At 41.1% G+C, this 22305-nt stretch overlaps 1 protein-coding gene across 2 annotated transcripts in view; it reads left to right on the forward strand.

Moving 5' to 3' along the window:
- ncor1 (nuclear receptor corepressor 1) overlaps positions 1 to 22305 on the forward strand; it is an 84118-nt gene that overhangs the window by 23788 nt on the left and 38025 nt on the right. For both annotated transcript variants that reach the window (XM_083762085.1, XM_083762086.1), the window contains exons 10-14: positions 3573 to 3745; positions 7627 to 7717; positions 8118 to 8296; positions 8838 to 8892; positions 10307 to 10408. In XM_083762085.1, the coding sequence (XP_083618211.1) occupies positions 3573 to 3745; positions 7627 to 7717; positions 8118 to 8296; positions 8838 to 8892; positions 10307 to 10408 (600 nt within the window). The remainder of the gene's footprint in view (positions 1 to 3572; positions 3746 to 7626; positions 7718 to 8117; positions 8297 to 8837; positions 8893 to 10306; positions 10409 to 22305) is intronic.

The following is a 22305-nucleotide window of genomic DNA, read 5'->3' on the forward strand; positions in this document are numbered from 1 at the left end:
GTATTTCTACAGAACAATAATATGCACAACAAATTCCAATCTGGCTTTAGGAAAGGGCACAGCACAGAAACAGCACTTGTAAAAGTAATGAATGATCTTAGGGTGTCTGCTGACAAGAAACATGTATCCGTTCTCTTACTTCTAGATTTAACGGCTGCATTTGACACGATTGATCATTCAATTTTAATACAGCGTTTGGAGCACTGGATAGGCCTGTCTGGTACGGCCCTGTCCTGGTTCACCTCCTACCTATCAAACAGAAGTTACTTTGTCAATCTAGCCGAGTTTGACTCAGACAAACACGACATCAGTTCTGGTATTCCACAGGGCTCGATTCTTGGTCCTTTGTTTTTCTCCTTGTACATACTGCCATTGGGCGAACTCATTACCAATCACGGAGTCAATTTTCATTTATATGCTGATGATACCCAACTATATCTCTCTGTGGCCCCAGATGATCCCTGTGCTTTAGACCCACTGTTGACCTGTCTGTCTAGCATCAAATGTTGGATGAGTGAGAACTTTCTCAAGCTAAATGAGGATAAGACATAATCGGTTCTAGCGAGCAGAAGGAATCAATAATAAGCAGACTTGGCAACTTGACTGTAGAAAGTAACAGTACAGTAAAGAACCTGGGGGTTATTATTGATTCTGAATTGAATTTTAATTCACACATTAATCATGTTACCAAGATTGCCTTTTTTCACCGTAGAAATATTGCACGAATCAGAGCCTATTTGTCCTTGGACGATGCTAAAACGCTAATCCACGCCTTTGTTTTTTCTCGGCTTGACTACTGCAATGCACTCTTTTCAGGACTGCCTAAGAAAACAACTGACAGACTACAACTTGTCCAAAATGCAGCAGCTAGAGTTTTAACTAGAACTAAGATGAGAGAACATATTACCCCAGTTTTGGCATCACTGCACTGGCTTCCGGTTGTTTTTAGGATTGATTTTAAAATTATTTTACTTGTCTATAAAGCTCTCAATGCTTCTACGGGCCGTCGGCATGGAACAAGCTCCCACTGTACCTTCGTCAGGCAGCCTCTGTAGACATTTTTAAAGCTCAGCTCAAGACCCACCTCTACAACATTGCTTTTAAGTGATCTTTTTATCTTTTATTTATTTTTTATTATTCATGTTCTCACTGTATTTTATTACTGCTTGTTTCTTTTAATGTCGTTGCCTTGCTTTATCTGTTCTTATCTTTGTACCACTGCCTTCTCCTGATTTGACACTGCGCTATTGTATTTTAACTGCATGCCTGTTTTAATGCTGTTTTGTTTTGCTTTTGTTTTTATTATATTTTCTGCCCTGTAAAGCACTTTGAGCTACATTTATGTATGAAAGGTGCTATATAAATAAAGTTTATTATTATTATTATTATTATTATCAGAGACACTGGGCTCACTGCTAAAATCTAAAATATCTAAAACCACATATTACACACATAAAATCTTCTAAACGTCATCATTAACATATATTTTTTGGCAAAAAGGGTGAAGTGTCCCTTTAAGGCTGGTCAATACCTTAGAGGACCATACTGGTGGTCTAGTGTCATAACGTGCATGACTCACAGTATACTTGACATAACTGCAAAACATTTTCCAAAGCATAATATGCTTTGTGCGATTCTGAGGAAGTCACTGGATTTCATTAATTTCATTACAGTATGAAAATCAACTTGCAGAGACTTTTATTGAGCATGCTAAATATAAATAGATTTTTTTTGTCAAATTGACATCTAGTTTAAAATAGTCAGTGGAAAAGAATATTGATTTACCAACATTCACAATAGCTTCCACACACAAATGTTCATATAGTGTATAAAATTGGTTTTGAGTGAACCTTTGACAGTACACTCAGCATAGCAGAATATACAAAGTACACTTTATCTCAGAGACCTTGTGTCATATCTGAAGTCGGAGTAATGACTTTTGTTTTTTAAACATTTGTTTCACCATCCCAATATTGACATAAACATAATATTTCATGCTTAACCCTGGTGTCCTGATTCAAAATACTCTAGTATTTGCTGCAAATAACATCTACAAGCTCACAATGTGTACTATTGTTTAGTGAGCCGGTAAATCAACTATTTCTGGCTAAGAGATTTGGTCTAGAGGGAAAAAGGAGTGGGTCAAATTATAGACCACCAGGGGCCCCGGTCAACAAAATATACAGGGTTTAAATGGTTAATTATAAGTACCTCAGTTTAGTGGCACATTCGATTCTCTACTTTTGGCGTACATTTTTGTAGTGTTGGTGGGTAGTCCAGTACTTAGCATACCATGTCTAAATAATGCACGGTAAACATCTTTACAATTGTTTGCTGAACCACATCACGTACTGTGTGTTTAAGCCTTCCAAGTTTTATGGTGCTGTTAAATCGGATCAGAGCTCAGACCAAATAGCAACCAAATAGCTCCTCTCTCTTATCAGCACGCTCATGGTTAAACATAGTCTAATCACTTCATGTAGAAGCACTTTTCCTTTTTGTATTGCTTGGATCAGTGAGTGCAACCTTTGTCAGGTTGCACCCAGCCAGGGTCAGATAGACCTTTTGCACTCTGGACAATGGTGGAGTGGACATGGCCTTATGCCAAGAGGAAGGTGAATTGTTTGGCCCTCGCTGGAGAGAGTGGAAACAAGGCTGTATTGTCCTCCCCCATATGGGACTCTTTCCATGTCTCCGCTGAACATTTTAACTCTTCTGGCTCTGGAGGGTTTTTATTTTGGACAAACTTGTTACAGAGTCACTCCATGAAGAGAACATCATGGTGATGTTTTGTGCTGCTGAATCCTACAGTATTTCTAAACAAAAGTGGGATTGTTTTAATTATTCTCTAGACATGCGTCAGACAACAGGCTAAGCTAGGGTAGTGGTGTGCACTAATCCTAACTATTCTGAGTGGTGTAAATAGGATATGTGTAGTTCAGCAAATGGTCCTGTCTGTTTCCAGTAAAGCTTTGTGGGTAGGTGCCAAGTGCTGCTGGAAAAAAAAAATCAGTGTATTCATAAAGCTTGTCAACATACGGAATCACACAGTCAGTGCTGTAAAATATCTTAATAGATGGTTGTGTTGACTCTGGAATTGATAATACAGTGATGATTTGGGACCATGTTATGTGAATGGTGTTGGTCCACTGAGTGGAAACTGGAGTCAACACAGCCATCTACCAGGATATTTTAGAGCACTTTGTGCCTCAGTATGTTGACAAGCTTTATGGAGATGCTGATTTTCCTTTCCAGCTCGATTTGGCACCTGTCTTGGCAACACTGGCAGGTGCTCTGAAGTGACAAATCACAATCCCAAATATGAACATTATGTATATTTTTTGTGCAGTACTGTTATTTATAAATTCTTAGTCATGGTCCATGGATAACATTTTGTGAGAGCACCACAATTAGTGCGTAATTTAGTTTCCCAAACTTTTGTTCCCTTTATTGTTTAGCAGCAGTTATCACAAAACCTGTATATTCAGTGATATTACCATCGCTGGATATTAGCATTCATATTAGCAGTTGTTTAAAGTTTTCCTGTTGTGTGCGTGTGTGTATATTCACAGGAACAGAACATCTGCCAGCGATATGACCAGCTGATGGAGGCTTGGGAGAAGAAGGTGGAGAGAATGGAGAACAACCCCAGACGCAAAGCCAAGGAGAGCCGAACACGGGAGTACTATGAGAGGCAGTTCCCTGAGATCCGCAAGCAGAGAGAGCAACAGGAGCGCTTCCAGAGGTAAGACTGTTGCACAACACAGTGCACAGCTGTGGCTGATGTTAGCCCTAGCTCTGCTAGGTCAACTGTAGAAGATAATGGTAATGAAAATAAAGAAAATATCAATAAATGTGGTTGAATCATGATGGAAGATGTGTTCCCAAATTAACTGCAGAAAGCATAATAAACTTTCCTCATTGTTATTTAATATGAAAATCAGATGGATTTGTAAATGTCAAACTTTTTGCATTTAGAAAGTTGGTACCGACAGAGACGCATAAAGAGACCTGTTTCTGTAGTGGCCTGTTTCTCTTCTTTGTGTGCGAGTGTGTTTCTCAAGATACTGGCTCGTCATAAGGCAGTGTGGGTCTTTCTTGGAATTAGCTTTGGAATGGACATGAGGGTAGGGCTGACATTTGGCCCCATAAACTACATCATTCCTATTGAAAGACTTCACAGCAATGGCTGTTCCAATACGTTCTTGGTCTGGCATTGAGCACACTGTATATTAGAGCTCAGTATTTAAGTCTATTGGCTAAACCACTGCATCTTACCTTAGGAGAACACCAATTGTACATATGTGACCAAACATTATGATGGCAACATTATAGCAGCATAATGCATTTTTCTGCATTGATTATGGAGCTGAAATGCCGACAGCTAAAGAGAGAGAACCCTGGAAGCATACATTTGTTGCCAAACCTTCAGACTAAAAATCCTAGTTTTGTCATCACTACATTTAAACATTGTTGAGGCTCATCATGTTAAATACAGAGAGTTTGGTTGAGTCAATAAGCCCCTGCCCATCACCAAAGAGCTTGATGCAGCTCTGCCAATTGAGAGCCTAAATCTACCACGTGTCTGTACTAGGGTTTAATATTTTCCCGGATTTGGCTCATTTTAATTCCCGGGAATTTGCTGACCTTTTCCCGTGCTCCCGCGGGAATTCCCGTCAGAAAAAAAAGTGCCCACCAAAATGCATGTATAGATACTTCATATGTTCAATAGAATTGATATCTTTTGGTTGAAAACGTTTTATTTGAACGAAACGCAATAAAATAATGTTATAGGCCTACTACGCTATTCAGAAAACGTGACAATTAAGGAGTTTGCACTAATGTGACTGTCGAAGCACGGGGGGGGGGGGATAAACGACCTCACGTCTTTCTTTCACATTTAGCTATAGGGCTTTCACCCTTTGAGCAGTGGTGCTGGGTTCCCTTCTCCACTGCAGAGAATTTGATCATCCCGCTTTGTCCTATTGGGTGTTAAAATGGCCAGTGCGGGGGGGGGGGGGGGGGAGGGGGGGGGAGCGGGAGGGGGGGGGAGGGGGAGGGGGAGGGGGGAGGGGGGAGGGAGAGAGGGAGAGAGAGGGGGAGAGAGAGAGAGAGAGAGAGAGAGACGCACACATGCAGGCAAAAGCCAAAAGGGGTTTAGAAGTGACAATGTCCATCACGGGGAAAGGAAACTCCTCGCTCCGTCGGTAAAACCCTCCTTTTAATACTCTATGGGTAAAACACACTTCTCAGTTCTCACAGAGACTGATTAGGCTAAATGATTGACAAGTGCAGCAGCTTTGTCAATCTTGTTTTTGCCAACGGCTGATTCGGTCTGGCTTATTAGGATGACGGGTCGCGAAGAAAATTTCGTGTCCTATACCCGGGAGGCCCGTAATCCCGGGATCCCGGCATTAAACCCTAGTCTGTACTGTCTGTACGGCTGTAATGCACATAACTCGAGAACCGTTCGCCCCACCGACCTCAAATTCGACACACGCAATCCACACCCCCACAGGGAGTGCAGTTCCCGGTGTCGGTCGGACTCACGGTTGTCCAGAACCGCCACAAAAGGCTCTTGTATTCTTTATTTTGTTTTACTGAGAATAAGGTTAGAAATAAGTTTAGGGTTAGGCATAGTTTTATTAGGGTTAAGTTTAGGTACAGGGTTGGTTTTAGGCATAGTTTTACTGAGGTTAAGGTTAGGAATAAGGTTAGGTTTAACCGTTTAAGCATAATTTACTTAGGTTTCTTTTAGGGCTGCACAATATATCGTTATCGTATCGGTATCGAGGTATGAACATGCACAATATCAGTATCGCAAAAAGGAAACGGTATCACGATATAGATATATCGTCGATATATCGATATATCGTCCACTTCTAAAGCCAGCCCTCTGTTTTAGCCTGTGCCCCTCGGAAAATAAACCATCACTCCGTTTGTCCCTCTGTCCTGTTGTAGCCTGGCTCCAGCCCTGAATCGCTAGCCACGCCCATTAAGAAAATATGTTGCTGCACGATATATCGTATCGTATCGATATAGAGATATCTGCCCTATATATCGTGATATACATTATATCGTATCGTATCGATATCGAGATATCTGCCATATATATCGTGATATGAATTTTTGTCCATATCGTGCAGCCCTAGTTTCTTTAGAAATACCAGGCTGCGCAGTTCCGCCGGCTGTACGCCCGGGGCGAGTTGGTAAAGGGGCGACTCGTTTGGTGTTCCCTGCCCATGCTCCATATATGGAGCTGGCCTGTTCTGACATCACAACACCCCATGTTTGGGCATTCCTGACACGAATAAAGGGACACAGAGAGACAGATACAGAAATCTCCATAATATGGGCATTAAAGGGACACAGACAGATGGGTGGAACGGGTACTCTGACATGGATACAATCAATGGGTATTGCATAGCCGCGTGGGGCATGGATCTCCAACTTCCATCATAACCGACTCGGTGCTCTACAGCCAGGGACCGGTCTAGTCTGGGTAAATTTGCATGTTACGCTTTCAAAATGTACCTGATAGACACATTCACATCAGCATGTGATGCTGCGATTAAAACGAATCCTGATGCGTATTGTCGGAATGTGTGCTTCGTTTGGCAGGTGTGAAGGCTCATTTGAATCCTGCTACACAACACTTTGACTACTATTCACGAGTTGCCCGATTAATTAATTGTAGAACACTCCCTGAGATTCATGAGTTTCATGGTCCGTCGCTCCGGTGTGCAAAGGGTTATGGGAAATTGAGTCCTTATTGTTTACAATGGTGCATCTGCTGGAGGAAGAAGCCGTGTGCTGCCTGGTCTGTTGTTGTGACCACAGCTATGGAATACTTTTCTACATACAACAAGCGATTACACTGTTTTAAAGTGGATTTTCATGACAAGCAACTCAGCGGTCAGTGCACTGGCTGTTCAAATGTAACTTTAGATATATGCAGTCTAGCCTGAAAGACGGTCGTCAATTGTTGGCATTAAACCTGTTGAACAACCACATTCTACTTCGCCAAAAAACTGAGGTTTCACTTCAAAGTGCACCTGACTTCGATTCACTGCAGGTGTGAATGCAATCGCATCAAATAAAGCAAAAGTGTGTGTGTGTGTGTGCTACCCTCAAGTCCTAATTATTACTCACCATAGTGTTATTTAACACCATAGATTTCACTGTGTATAGTTTATTAATTGAATACAAACGCAGCAAATTAAATATGCAAGAATGATGCAACTTCTCCACCCATTTGCATCGAGTCTACTGAAGTAGAGGTGTGAATTCGACCATGGACCCAAGTTAAATGGATGAGAGTGTAATGTATCGGCAATGTAGAGACAGGAAACTAAAGGGAGCACGGGTCCAACCTGGAGATGGTCTTGTCATGTGTTTGACTGACGCACTATGACACTACCCCATTAACTACTAGTGTGCCGTTAGCCCAATCTAGTTTGAAGTGCATGTAAGGGTGTTTGTTGGAAAGTCGATTAATTCTAAATATGAAGTGTAACAGAACTATTGCTATCCATTTCCTTATTTATGTTTGATTCTGAAAAGCATAGTAGAGGTAACTTTGTCTTATCATCCCTCATACAACATTAAATATTTCTCTTCACTCAGAGTTGGCCAAAGAGGAACTGGCATGTCTGCAACCATTGCAAGAAGTGAGCATGAGATATCAGAAATCATTGACGGCCTTTCTGAACAGGAGGTGAGTATTGAGTACCAGAACAAACTGGCTTATTTGCTACGTTGACATGCCCAATAATATATTCTTAATATTCTTGTTACTCAAGTATTCTGATTAAGCACGGATTAGGTTGTATCTCAGCTGTGAGATACTGAGAAGAATATATACCTGAAATATTCTGATCTTGAAGTTGCAGACGGGAGTAAAAAATAAAAAATATATAATTTCATCAGTGGTCGTATCATAGCTGATTCATCAAAATGTAATGAACCAGTCGCAATTCTTCTGCCTGTGTCCCATAGTCTAGAACAATGAGAAACAGATTCTTCTGCCTGTGTCCCATAGAACAATGAGAAACAGATTATTCTGCCTGTGTCCCATAGAACAATGAGAAACAGATTCTTCTGCCTGTGTCCCATAGAACAATGAGAAACAGATGAGGCAGCTTTCGGTAATTCCCCCCATGATGTTTGACACTGAGCAGCGGCGAGTTAAGTTCATTAACATGAATGGCCTGATGGACGACCCGATGAAGGTGTACAAAGCCCGGCAGTTCATGAATGTTTGGACTGAACACGAAAAGGAGATCTTCAAGGACAAGTGAGAAGTTGTTTTATTGTCACTCATAAAAGTACAGACTAGTTACTTGTTTCACTGTGTCAAGACTAAGAGTATGAATTTGAACGTTCTATTAAAGTATTAGTCACAGCAAGAGTCACAGTTTCAAGCGGCCAGTTAAGATAAATGCTACAGAATGCCGATATTTGATATTTGAAAGTTGTTTTACTATACTTAAATATAAATGATTGGTTCATAACTTGTGTAGAATTTGTCTTGTAAATAAAACTATAAAAAAAAATAACTGGTATGTGGTCTGGTTGTACAGGGTAAGATTTTCTTCATTGTTTGCTGTCTGCAGATTTTCTTTGAAATATTATAATAAACAATTATTAAATAATCTCTGCTCACAAATAAAGTGAGTGTGAATGGAAGTTACTGTAAATGGAATAATTTCCATCATACTCCTTTGGTGTTGTGCGATGAGTATATACAACTGTGTACTGTGTATCATAATGGCACTCTGTGTTACTGAAATAAGTTTTCTGTCTCTGTTAACCTATTATAACATTTTTGTTTTCAGATTTGTCCAACACCCCAAAAACTTTGGTCTCATTGCCTCGTATCTGGAGAGAAAGGTAAACTGCAGATTATCCATTTGTCTGTCTGTGTACACGCATTGATTCTACGCATTTATAGATAGATTATGCCTGTTAGGAACCCAGTTGCATTGACAGCTACCTAAAGTTGAATGTGGACAGAACAAAATAACATTAAAACAACCCACTCCTCATTCATGATAAAATAGTAGAACACGTTGACAGTTTCACATATTTTGGACTCACTCTGGACAATAGACTTAGGTTTGATCAACATATTACATTATTATCTGTTTTCAGAAAACACGTCATGTACCGGTAATTCGTAAATTAAAATCATTATCTGTTGCCCCTCATCTTCTATTTCCCTGAACAAAAGAATTATTCAATTATTCAACCTGTAAATGTTTTTACACTATCCAAGCCAACAGAAACAAACTTTTCAGTATTACCTGTATTGCTTCCAAGATTATCGGACTTCCCACACCCACACACTCTGATATGAACCATAAGGTCATCACATGCTTAGCACTTTCAATATCAAATGACACTGATCATCGCCTGTATTGCTTCTTTGACCTCATGCCATCTGGACAAAGATGCAGAACCTTGCATGGAAAAAGGTCTGTTTTAGTAGGAGTTTTGTCCCCTCAGCCATTGCAGAATTAAACAAACTGCCCCAACGATAGGATGGTTCTCTTCTTCGTACAGCAGGGACCTCATGTTTATGTATTGTCTTGGTGTGCTCTGTGTTTTTGTTGGTGTTGAACAGACCTGTTCAACACCTTCGGGGACAATAAGAATTATTAGTACTTGTAGGCTAGTCAATGACGGCACAGTGACACTGACAGACAGTTCCACAGACAAACAGCGATATGGAGATCTCCTTATGGGTCAAGATCAGAGTCCTGCACTGGTCCAATTTTCGAAAACCCACACCCGCCCCACCTGTCAATCATCAGTTCCGCAACCCGCGATGCGGAACATAAAGTTATATCACGATTTCAACCTAAATGGCGTAATATATCAACAAGGTTAGGATGATAAAAAATTAGCCTGATGACCGTCTGTTTCTGTATCACAAATTGAAAGTTTAACTAAAGTTCTAACGTAGAGTGATCACATTACCTGGGTTAGCTTAAATGTTTTACTTTAATGTTGACATTATAATCCCTTGGTGTTTCATCAGTGCGAGCGTGAAAAATAGGCTACAGGCTACAGCTCGTAGTGATAAAAAAAATAAACACCACGCGTGAAATGCTACCATAAGGAAGCAAGGATTCGGTCAGATATTTGTACAGCACTCCCTTGGGTCCTCCTTGGCAACACATTCGAGAGGCGGTCGGTCAGGTGGTTCTCGAGATAAGCGTGGACATACACACAGAATGTTCATTCATTTATAGATGGTGGCAACCTTTTTAATAGAAAATGTGTTTCTTTCCCTGTGTTCCAGTGTGTGGCTGATTGTGTCCTGTACTACTATTTGACAAAGAAGAACCATAACTACAAGACTCTGGTGAGACGCAACTACGGAAAGCGAAGAGGAAGAAACCAGGTAAAGCTGGCGATGTTTTAATCCCCACATTCTCATTTTAGAAGACTCCTGCAAGGGATTGCAATTGCTCTTGGAAATCGCATGCTTCAGGTGTTCCAGGCTAAATTTACAATTTAGGCATTTAGCAGACGCTCTTAATCCAGAGCGATTTACATAAGTTACATAACTTTAGCCTTTGCAAGTGGTACCTACGGCAAGTGCTAAGGGACAAAATGGAGTCTAAAGAGGTGAGTTTTCAGACTAGGGTGGAAGATTGGGAGTGAGTCTGTAGTTCTGGTTGCAATGGGAAGTTCATTCCATAGTTTTGGAGCCAGAAGGGAGAAGAGTATGGGACGTGTGGAGTGTTGTCCCGATATTTTAGTGCATGCCAGCCTCCCTGTGTTGGCTGATCTGGGCACACAAGGCGGTTTGTAGTGTCCGATCAGACTTTGAAGATAAGGGGGTGCCATAACTTTGGTTGCTTTGAAGGCCAGCATCAGAGTTTTGTACTCTGTGCAGGCAGCAACTGGGAACTAATGGAGGGAGAAGGGGGAGAGACATGTGAATTATGGCTGGTTGAAGACCAAGCGACCTGCGACACTTCCGGCATTGTTTGTATATTTCTGATGACGTTGAGTTTCACTATCATGAGTAGCTGTTGATATAATGTTTCTGTATTATGAGTAGCAGAAGGCCCTCTAGCCTACAAATTACAAAAGCATTATCCATCTCTATTTTGGAAAGAGTTACAGGAGCTTGGTGGAGGAGTGTGATGTTGACAAATGGAGGGTAAATAAGAACTAAGTCAAGCTGTCCGGCTGATTTATGGAATGCCTGGATAGTGATGCCATAAGTGAAGAGGCTAACATATTGTGTTTCTAAGCCTACGGCAGGGGCAGAGAGAGGAAACACACTGGTTAGCAGCTCTGCAATCTGAGAACCCATCTGATGATGGGTTCAAGGAAAAACAGCGCCCCCTTTTCCTTGAATATTGAGTCAACAGTCTGTCTCGAGAGACTAGCACCACTGAAATGAGCCTATCCATCACATAGATTCATTACAGAAAAAAACCTGCATTTCTTTGCATTGCACTCAATACAGAAGAGGCAAAGCTTGATGGTCTAGGATAGAATCTGTGTTGAAACTAGAAACGCTCATTCCTTTGAGTGCAGGTTTCCGCCAGGCCTGATTGCCTAACCAGGGCCTGCAAACATTGGAAGGCAGTCATAGCCATTTGAAATGGTATCTGGAACAATCTGACCGATACGTGTTGATCACATGACTCCAGAGATAATGTGAAGTTATTTGCGTGAGACCGTGAGTGTGAGCAATTTGTAGGAATAGTAGAAAATAGGGATGCACCAATGCATCTGCCACATATCAGTATCAGCCGATATTTGCCGTCAATATCGTTATTGGCATTTTCTTTTTTTTTTTAAGATATTTTTTTGCGGCTTACGCCTTTTATTGATTTTTGAAGGGACAGACAGTAGGCTGACAGGAAACGGGAGAGAGATGGGGGATGACATGCAGTAAAGGCCGTGTCGGGTCCGGGAGTCGAACCCGCGGCACACTGCGACTGGATTACCAGTTCGGTGCCCAGACCGTTACGCTACGGCCTGGGCCCGTTATTGGCAAATTAAACTGACATTAACCGATGGCAGTAGCCAATATTTATCTGTTGTTGATAAGCATACATTTTGCATGGCTATGTGGTGTGTTGGTTATCTGCAGCCTACCAAGCTGTAGATTCTGAACGTTTATTTCCTGTATTGAAGATGTATTCCCTGGCACAAAAGGGCCACTATATATATATATATATACACACACACACACACACACAAATAGACCCTAATGGGTCAGTTATGTCTTAAAGGCAATAATTTAGCTGGGGACCCGTGGAACCCCCTCAAGGACCCCTGTTTGACAACCCCACTTTGACAACCTCTAGTGAAGATTGCTAATGGAGCGATGAGGAATTTCATCTGTGTGGTAACTAAATTGTATATAAAAAAATCACACCTGTGTGAAGTGAGGGGCACTCTTATCATACATCATCTCATTCCGGCCAATCAGAATTTGCGTCCTCACCTTCGTGTTCAGTGTTTGTGTTTACACAAGCACTCAAAGCTGGCCATTCATTGTCAATGGCATTCAATGTTTGTGTTAGGACGATGTTTGTGTTTACACAGACCCTTAAAGCTGGACATAGGTAGCCACAGCACACTGTTTGATCATTCCTTGCCTTTTGTGCAATGAGCATATACAATTTGCAGAATTAGGAGATGGAGTGAAATGACTTGTTGCCACGTATATTCCCCCCCAGACCTTCATTATGTGCTGCAGCAACAGAGAGTGCTCTGTTTGAGAGCTGGAGGACAGATCACAAGTTTTGATCTTACGCCATCTGCTGTCTCCCAATCAGCTCGGGGAGGACAAGTAGCCCTTTAAGATGGCGTGACCAAGGACTATTATTGCCTTGAGAAGAGATCCCAGCAAATAACTAATACATCTTTGAAATCTCTGATATTGCCATGGAGATTGGCCTTCTATTTTATTTTTTGTCAAAAAAAGATAATCTCTTATGCATGTGGTGGTGATCCCAACAAGCAGCTCAGAGTGAGAGTTGCCGAGTACATACAATTCCCCACATAGTTTAGAGAGTGACTGGAGTGAGCCATTAGAGAGAGAGGGGAGAGCTGGAGAGAGCCAGCAAAAAGTAGGAGCAAGGGAATGCAGGGAGTGCGAGTGAAATAGAGGGAGAGGGCGGGAAAAATACCCTCAGTGAGATGGACTGTGCTGGCAGCCGGGTGTTTGCTGCGTTGTTTCGTTTAGCCCTCTCCGGTTCCTTCTCTCTGTAACTCGTCTCAGAGACACCCCTCACACTTAACAGCTTAGTGGTACAGCCCGGCCAACTGACAGGCCCAAAAAACTCACTGCTGCTGCTGTGAGTGCCAATCAAAGAAGCGTGCTCGACACGGATTACCTTGCCTGACCCTGCATAGATAAGTGCGTGCATATGAGATTGACAATTCTTTTGGCGGCTTCATGGATGTATTAAAAGAAGTGCGGCTTTAGCGACCCAATGACACGCTTTCCTGGAATATGTGTGACTGTGCTCTGGCTCGGCAGCCCTTCTAAGGAGCTCTGCAATGGTCTCTCCTGCCTCTCAACTGCTACTGCTGCTATGGAAGTACTGGAAGCTAAACTCGCGTCTGCAATGCCAGTAAGCTGTGGCTCACGGCAGAGAAAACGTATTTTTATGACTGACAAATGAGCTTGCAGGTATGTTGCGCTAGCTTTTTTCTGTTTAACTTTTTCGGTATATTGCTGTCTTTCTTCGTCCTCTCGGGTTTGGTCGCCCTTTTCCATTCACAGTGCCTCTCTTATCTTTCTATCTCTTTAGATCTGTTGTTTTAACAACTAGATAGTTGGCTTCTACATTGACCTGGTGCTTTAAAAGGCAGCTGCTTCTAATAAGTTACTATATTGGTCTGTTCAAGCAGGGTTACCGTTCTCCATTTGCCTGAATGAACTGTAAGGGGCAGATAAATAATTGGGTCTTAGTTAATACTGCCATGCTCATGCTGCAATACATTTTGACAAAATAACCACAACAAGATGTATGGAGCCTGTGTGTGCCTATCTGCACTTCTAGCTATACAAAAATAAAAATAAACTTTTTGCACTGTGACTCGGAAATAAAGCCCCTCCACCATATCTTTCCTGTGCTACAGTATGCCAAGTTCTGCAACCACTTGTTGACATAATGGATGATGTCATTCATGGAGATGTTCAAATCCAGGAATATGTAGATGTTCTTTTGAAAAAAGGCGGAGATCCGGGCACACAAAAGTTAAAAGGGAGAAGAATATTTATTAAACCAACTTATTTCGACCTATACCGGTCTTCATCAGGGCTAAGCCTTTGTATCTACCTGTACGTCTCCGTCGATCACCTGGTTGCTTTCTTGCCTCTGCCAGAGAGCTACAGTTGTGTACAACAATAATAACTGAATGCACATCTCTAAAGAAACATCCAGCCATATAATTGCACATGACAATGCTAAGTTATTCATGTTATGGTTTGTCAGTTGGAGTTCAGTTTAGGTGGTTAATTGTTGAGAAGACCTAAATACTGTAGCTATCAATACCTGTTCTGTAGTATGCAATTATGGTCCCTGGGCGACCTCCATGCTATGCTACTGTTTTTGTCAGGTGAAACCTGGAGGTTATGTAATAACCGTGGTTATGTAAACAATGCAAGCGAGCATTTGCTTGCTATCTCTTGATGCGACAGATGGCGCTCTTTCCCAATGCGAGTCACTGAGCGTAGTATTGATTGAAAGAACTATAGGTTACAAACGTAACCCTGTTTCTTTAATAAAACAAGTGGTGACTCGCATTGGGAAAGAGCGCCATCTGTCGCATCAGGAGATGCTCTCCCATAGCAAGCAAATGGGAGTGTTGGCACTATTCTCACATTATAACTGACTAATGAAAGCTCATGAAATGTAGACGACCTATTGAAGACCTAGTCAATTCTGAGACTTAAATCGTCTCAGAATTGTGGCCAAACTGTCTCGGCGATATTGTTGGAGGTGTCTCTGTAACATTTACGATAGTCATATTTGATAATGTCTGCCGCGTGGTCGCACAAATGCGTGGTGTTCATCTATGACATTATCATACATGGCTCAGTTAGTCAGTTCACATGTGCTGTTTGCGCTATGTGCATACATCTTTGTTACTTCATTACCGAGCCAGCATGTGTCATTAGTACTCATTTTGTTAGGTCTGCTATTTACAATAGAACATCTAACCACGGCCGCCAGGTTGTGACAGAGAAACATACGTTTTATTTATTTATTTATTTGACAGGGACAATGCTCATTAATCAACATGTCAGTTTTCACATCCATGTAAATGGGCCAGAGTTAGTCATAAGCTAATTTACATCTGTAGTCCCTGAGCAGGCTCTATACATACAAAAACACATACAGTACAATACAATACAAGAACAATAAAACATTGCACAGGGGACAAAACAACCGCAGAGTGAATTGAGAAATTATCTGAGAGCTGATAATTACTCATGTTTACAGATTTGATTTGTTTTTAGCCTTCATCAGGTTGAATTTGGAGGTCTCTCTTACTTCTGTAGGGAGACTGTTCCAGAGATGGGAGACTAACAGAGAAGACTGTTTTACCAAACACACTACGTCTGATTGGCACTTCACAGTCTCCTCTGGTAGTTGCCTTTGTTGCTCTATCACCACTGCTGTCACGTTAAAAAAGGGGGAGACAGACAGACAGACTAATATACTATGATATAACTTCATGTTATAATAACATAGCCGCAGCAGCCTACTATACTATGATATAACTTAATGTTGGAATAATAACATAGCAGCAGCAGCCTAATATACTATGATATAACTTCATGTTATAATAACATAGCCGCAGCAGCCTACTATACTATGATATAACTTCATGTTGGAATAATAACATAGCAGCAGCAGCCTAATATACTATGATATAAGTTATATCATAGTATATTAGGCTGCTGCTGATATGTTATTATAACATGAAGTTATATCATATAACTTCATGTTATAATAACATATCAGCAGCAGCCTACTATACTATGATATAACTTCATGTTGTTATAATAACATAGCAGCAGCAGCCTAATATACTATGATATAACTTCATGTTGTGATAATAAGCCAGCAGCCTACTATACCTAAGGGATGTCTGCCTAAGTGGTCATTGTGGGGATATAATTCACCTTCAGGGTGATTAACCCATTGATTCTCAGCCACTTTAATTTAAAGGACCCCCAAATTAAATTGATAGAAATTAGCCTAGGCCATTTCATTATGATTTTCATATCTAGACTGTCTGGGACCCCAGTCTACATGGCCAGAAGCCAGTGTTCATTTAACTCAGAGTGTAAACATACATGTTACAAACTAATAACAATAATAATATGGGGGAAAACAAAGACGGAGACAGCGCCTGTTTCACCTTACACATTATGACTATGTCATAATTTCTTGTTATAAAGGTACCATTGAAAATAATTGAATCACTTTAACCATCAGAAGACTTAGGGATAGTTTAAGCTCTAAACATAATCCTAATGTGCAGACGTCTCACAAGTTGTGAGGCTAACTGACTGCTAGCTAGTACAGTCGTAGTAGTCAGTTAGTAGCAGTAGTAGAATTTGGGCTTTGGTTAGTCACTTCAACGTTCAAAATCTGATTAAGTAATGGGTCTGGATGTGCGATTTGGTTCTTATCTGCCAGACGTCTTGACATGGAGATCTAGATGACATTCTGATTGAGATTGACATGAAACCACCACATGTTAATGGCGGCGTTGCCAGCCTGCATGCATATTGTGTACACACAATTATTGGTCAAAGTAGCAGGTTTGAAATGCCAGCTGAAAGTACTAAATCCAACTGTAGGTAGATATTGGTCGCATTTCATGACAACAAGCATACTGACACAAATGGAGAGAGTAGCACAAAGTTGTACCAAAGTGCTGTACAATAAATAATTAAAAACCACACACTTCAGTATATATAAATGAATTGAACACTGTCTTAAACCAAGAGATGCTGTCACCATGTATATTGTGCTGATAAGCCCAAACATGAACCCAAACATAAATTATAGCAGTTCCACTAATGCCACTAGTCTGAATGAGAAAATGAAGCTACACCAATTAATCAACATAGACGCCTGAAATATCAGCATAGAATATCATTAATTACAATACTATCAGGTCACCATAACAAATTAAAAACCTAGTTTTATTTTTTTAACCTAGCACGCGCGCACAGCTTGTGTGCGTGTTCTATGTTGTATTTTACAATGCTGCACAGCACTGTAACTATTCTATTTTTGGTCTTAATATTTTTAACCCATTAAGACCTGGGGCCCATTCTACAAATGCCTTCTAAATCAGTAGTTCACACACTTAAAAAAATAAAAATAAATCAAAGTTAGCAGATGTACAAGCTTGCTGTGCGGCACGACGTGACGTGCTGTGTGTGTGTGTGCGCGCGCGCGCACACACACACACACACACACACACACACACACACACACACACACACACACACACACACACACACACACACACACACACATATATAGAGTGTGTGTGTATATATATATATATATATAGCTAATGGAAAAATCAAAATGAGTACTAATGACACATGCTTTCTGGGTTTTAATTACTATGCTGTATAGGCTACATCCTATTGCTGCGGTACCATCTGTGCCCTCAAGCTTATAACTGCAGAGAGCTGCAGAAAGGGGGTGGTAGACACACCATGCTTACGCAGAAAAGAAGAGATACAGCAATGTGGGATTTAGCCACTCTCCTACATAGAGGGTTCGAAAGCTAAACATAATAAATTAAAACATAACCAGTTAACACAATTATAACAAACTCGACAGAAGATGGGGAGCCAGGGATCCAATACAAGGAGACTACCACTTACAAGAGGCCCAAAAAGTGCTCACCAAGTGAGCTATTTACAATCATGGGGGCAGACCAGCTGGGGAGAAACTTTATGTAATTTGTATGTAAATGAAGCCATGATCAAATTTTACATTTATCAGGAAATTAAAGGATTTAAATTCTACTGGCAAGTATTACAAACTGGGCTGCCATGATGCCATTGATTGATTGAAATATCTATTAACAGTTTGCAGAATTACAGTACATTTCCAGCACAACTCAATACAAAGACTGTTAACTGTGAGTGGACGACCCAATAAAGTATTACACTTGTTTACATCAAAATATGCTTTCTACAGCCTACTTAGGATAGTGTGCACCATGGGCGTACACTACAACTCCACATCCCAATCATGAGTCTGTTATGGCACACACAACTGTTGCTACATGATGGCACAGTAAAACTGTAAACCCCAATATATCAAATGTGTAGTAAAGCCACAGTGACACAATGCCACAGCGGGGGATTGAAAGTATTCAAATTAAAACTGTTAGATTTAGAAGATTTGTTATTTAACGTGTTTCGACATCTCTTTCACTAGACAATCGGGAAACAGTCAATCTGACATGAGTGCTTGCAGTATAGAAATCTAACCTTTTGGTATTTGAATGTTTAAAACCAAATTTGGATGGATGAAGTACTTTTTGGCTTTTGTGTTATGTCACGTTTTCACCAAACTATGCTCTACTACTGTTGTTGAAAAACTATTATTTTGTGTCATATTTAAGATATTTAAGATATTTTATGACACAAAATTATGAAACAAACAAAATTATGAAACATTTTCTGTGCTCCGTAGTAATATTTTAGCATATACCCCAAAGGGAGAACAGCTGGTATTTATTTTGGGCCTGTTGAAAAGAAAAGTGGCTAGAGTAGTCAGCAAAGTTGAGTAAACCTTGTGGTGTGTGTGTGTGTGTGTGTGTGTGTGTGTGTGTGTGTGTGTGTGTGTGTGTGTGTGTGTGTGTGTGTGTGTGTGTGTGTGTGTGTGTGTGTGTGTGTGTGTGTGTGTGTGTGTGTGTGTGTGTGTGTGTGTGTGTGTGTGTGTGTGTGTGTGTGTGTGTGTGTGTGTGTGTTTAACAGCTTGACCGATTTGTGCACATGCAAGTAGTACCCCCATCTTATTAGTTAATTTCCTATTGTGACGCTTTTGCTTTTCCTTTTCACACATTTCTTTCCAGTAATTTAATTGTGGAATAATCAAATTTGACAATGCCATTTAAAGTCGAGATGCTGTACACTGTTAGTTAGTGTGGTTGCCCGAATGGGCAACCAGACTCTTGTAACTGTGACACTTTATACTTTTTATTTTTTCACTGGAGTAGTCTTTATTTTGACGCTTTATACCTCCCACACTGTACGCTGTACGCACTTGAGCCATATGTCAAATTGACCGGAAAAATCGGGAATCGTGTGCTTGTATTTTGTTAAGAGAAATGTTGTATAGTTTAATTGATATGAATTTATTAGTGAATTAAATTTCCCCATTGACATGAATGGGAAAAGGCAAAAATTCACATAAAAGTATTTGTTCGTCGGAGACTGTAATCACTATAGTTACAAAACTTTTAGGGATAATTCAACATTATCCCTAAAATTATTTAACCCTAAAATTTTATCGGTCGGCCTCATGGTGGCGCTATAACAGCCCACTTTACCTTTTGGCTTATAACTCTTGAACCGTAGGTCGTAAAATCAAAATTATTTTTTCCCTGGATTCCTTGGGTCATGACGCATCTCCCCATATAGGCCACGCCCATTTCCGCCATGATAGATTTTCCGCCATTTTGAATTTTGTCCAAAACACACTTTTTGCTTTTCCTCCTACAGATTTCGTTCAAATCTCACAGAAATCGGCACACGTGATCTCTGGACCCATCCAATTAAAACTGAGCCGCAGAATTTTGAAAGTGCGTATCGTTCGGTCGTAATCGTCTTCCGAAGTTAGTAGGAGGGGCCTATATCACAAAAAATGCCATAAATCACGAACGGAATGTCCAATCCATCCCAAATTTCAATCACAGGTCCGGGGTGGTTCAATCAACCAAGTTCTAAAAGCAATTCCATTTTCATCCATAGGGGGCGCCGCAAATGCGAGAAATGTAACCGTTTGTCGCAAAAACATGAATTTCGGGGGTTAAATCCCCTCCGAATTACTTATGCATGATCTAAGGCGTGACTTGAAATTGTAATTGGCTGGCAATACTAGTGGGAGGGGCATATGTAAGCCACTGCGGCAACCACACTCTGCAATTTTTTTAAATTGCGAATTTTCTAGTTTAATTTATCATAGGGTCACTTAGTTGTTAGAAGAAAGAGATAGGCTCCTAAACTTCCTCTGGTGGCCGAAGGTCTGTGGTAGGAAAGGGAAGATTGGACTGTGGCTCTATATCATTTCCTAAGTCAAATAGGTCTTGTGAATCAGCAAAAGTGGGGGGAAATTAAAACTCAAAATATTCAGGCCAGGTCAGGAAAGTGCTTCATCTAAAAACATCATAAACCACAGAACCACAGGGCCTCATTGAGTTTTGGAGAAGGTCTGTGTGGATGTTCCGCAAGTGGTATGGGGAGCAGAGGCAGGAATGCCATGGCTCGCCAGCTGCCTCCACAGCAAACACAGGCGCTCCCTGACTCAACCAGAACAGCACCTCACTCCTCACATACGTATGGTTAAATTTACTGTAGAATACACCAAACGGGTCTACTCAGCGCTAAGTGGTCTATGGATTTTGTTTAACTAAAAAATAAATAAATGCTGTACAGACTGCTTGAGGCATGAAATTAGTCAGAGTGCATCTGATTCTGCCGCTGTCTTTTACAGCACTCAGGCCACAGCAACCCACCGACTGGTGCATGGGCCCTGGGTCTGACTGGTGCATGGGCCCTGGGTCTGACTGGTGCATGGGCCCTGGGTCTGACTGGTGCATGGGCCCTGGGTCTGACTGGTGCATGGGCCCTGGGTCTGACTGGTGCATGGGCCCTGGGTCTGACTGGTGCATGGGCCCTGGGTCTGACTGGTGCATGGGCCCTGGGTCTGACTGGTGCATGGGTCCTGGGTCTGACTGGTGCATGGGTCCTGGGTCTGACTGGTGCATGGGTCCTGGGTCTGACTGGTGCATGGGCCCTGGGTCTGACTGGTGCATGGGCCCTGGGCAGTGTTGTTTTCGTCGACTAAAACTAAGACGAAAAATGGTCGTCGACTACCTTTTTTCACTGACTAAAACGAAATAAAAACGAATCTATGATGACTAAAACTAAGACTAAATATACTGACAATTTCGTCAACAAATAAAAACTAGACTAAAATGTTAGGAAGGGACTAGTGGACAAGAGATCTACAATCTTGCAACGCGTCGCGCTGCGACGCGTTGCAAGATTGTAGATCTGCTATTTTCAGCATGCAACCAAAGTGTAAAATATGTCATTACAACGACATAAAGGCCTGTCAAAACACATTTTAGTCGACTAAATCAACTGTAGATTTAGTCGACTAAAATCGTATGACATTTAGTCGACTAAAACTAGACTAAACATTAGAACATTCCAGGTGACTAAAATGTGACTAAAACGAAGTGAAAACTATTGAAGAGACTATGACTAAAACTAAAATAGAAATGTGCTGCCAAAAACAACACTGGTCCTGGGTCTGACTGAAAATGTTAACCACAGGAAAAAGCACAGGAAAAAGCTCTGCTGTGAGCTACCCGGTTCCCAAATCTGCACTTAGCTAAAACAGACTTTATTTACTAGACACTAGCACATCTGGATCTGCTTAATTAAAGGGAAAATAAAAGAGAAAGGTGTGAATTTTGGAGCCTGGCAAAGGAAACTGGACACACTATTGCATGCAATTTTCTCCTCAAATAGATTTTGTTTACTGAACCTTCTGCTCATGAAAGGCAAGTTTCTTAAGGTCAAATCAGGTGATACTGACATAACAACTCCTATCCCCAGAACTTAGAAGTCACCTGAAGATGACTAACTCAAACTGCTGCAGATAGATGCTTTCCAACACATTTTGGATTGTTAACTTACTGGTATCAGACTTTATTGTATGAAGATGAGAGCCAGGCATTTCATGTGCAGAGCCTCATTGTCATTTTGCCGCTACCATTGAGTTAAGCACATTCCTTGGCCCCATCTGGTACCAGCATGGGATGTTTGGCTTGGCATAGCCAGACTTGTTCCAGCGCTTTCATGGAACAGGCAGGGGGAGGGATTCTGTGGTGTGCCGCGCCAGCAGTGATGATAAAGAATGTTGCTCTGTCCTCAATCACTCTGTCGGACCTGTTTTTTAAGATCTTCTTTGGGCTGATGTTGTTTTTGTATTTAAGCTGTATCATGTCTGAGCTCAACAGAGCTTGACGTATGCAAAT

This window comes from Protomyctophum parallelum, assembly GCF_964188405.1.
Source record: "Protomyctophum parallelum genome assembly, chromosome: 1".
NCBI lineage: Eukaryota > Metazoa > Chordata > Actinopteri > Myctophiformes > Myctophidae > Protomyctophum > Protomyctophum parallelum.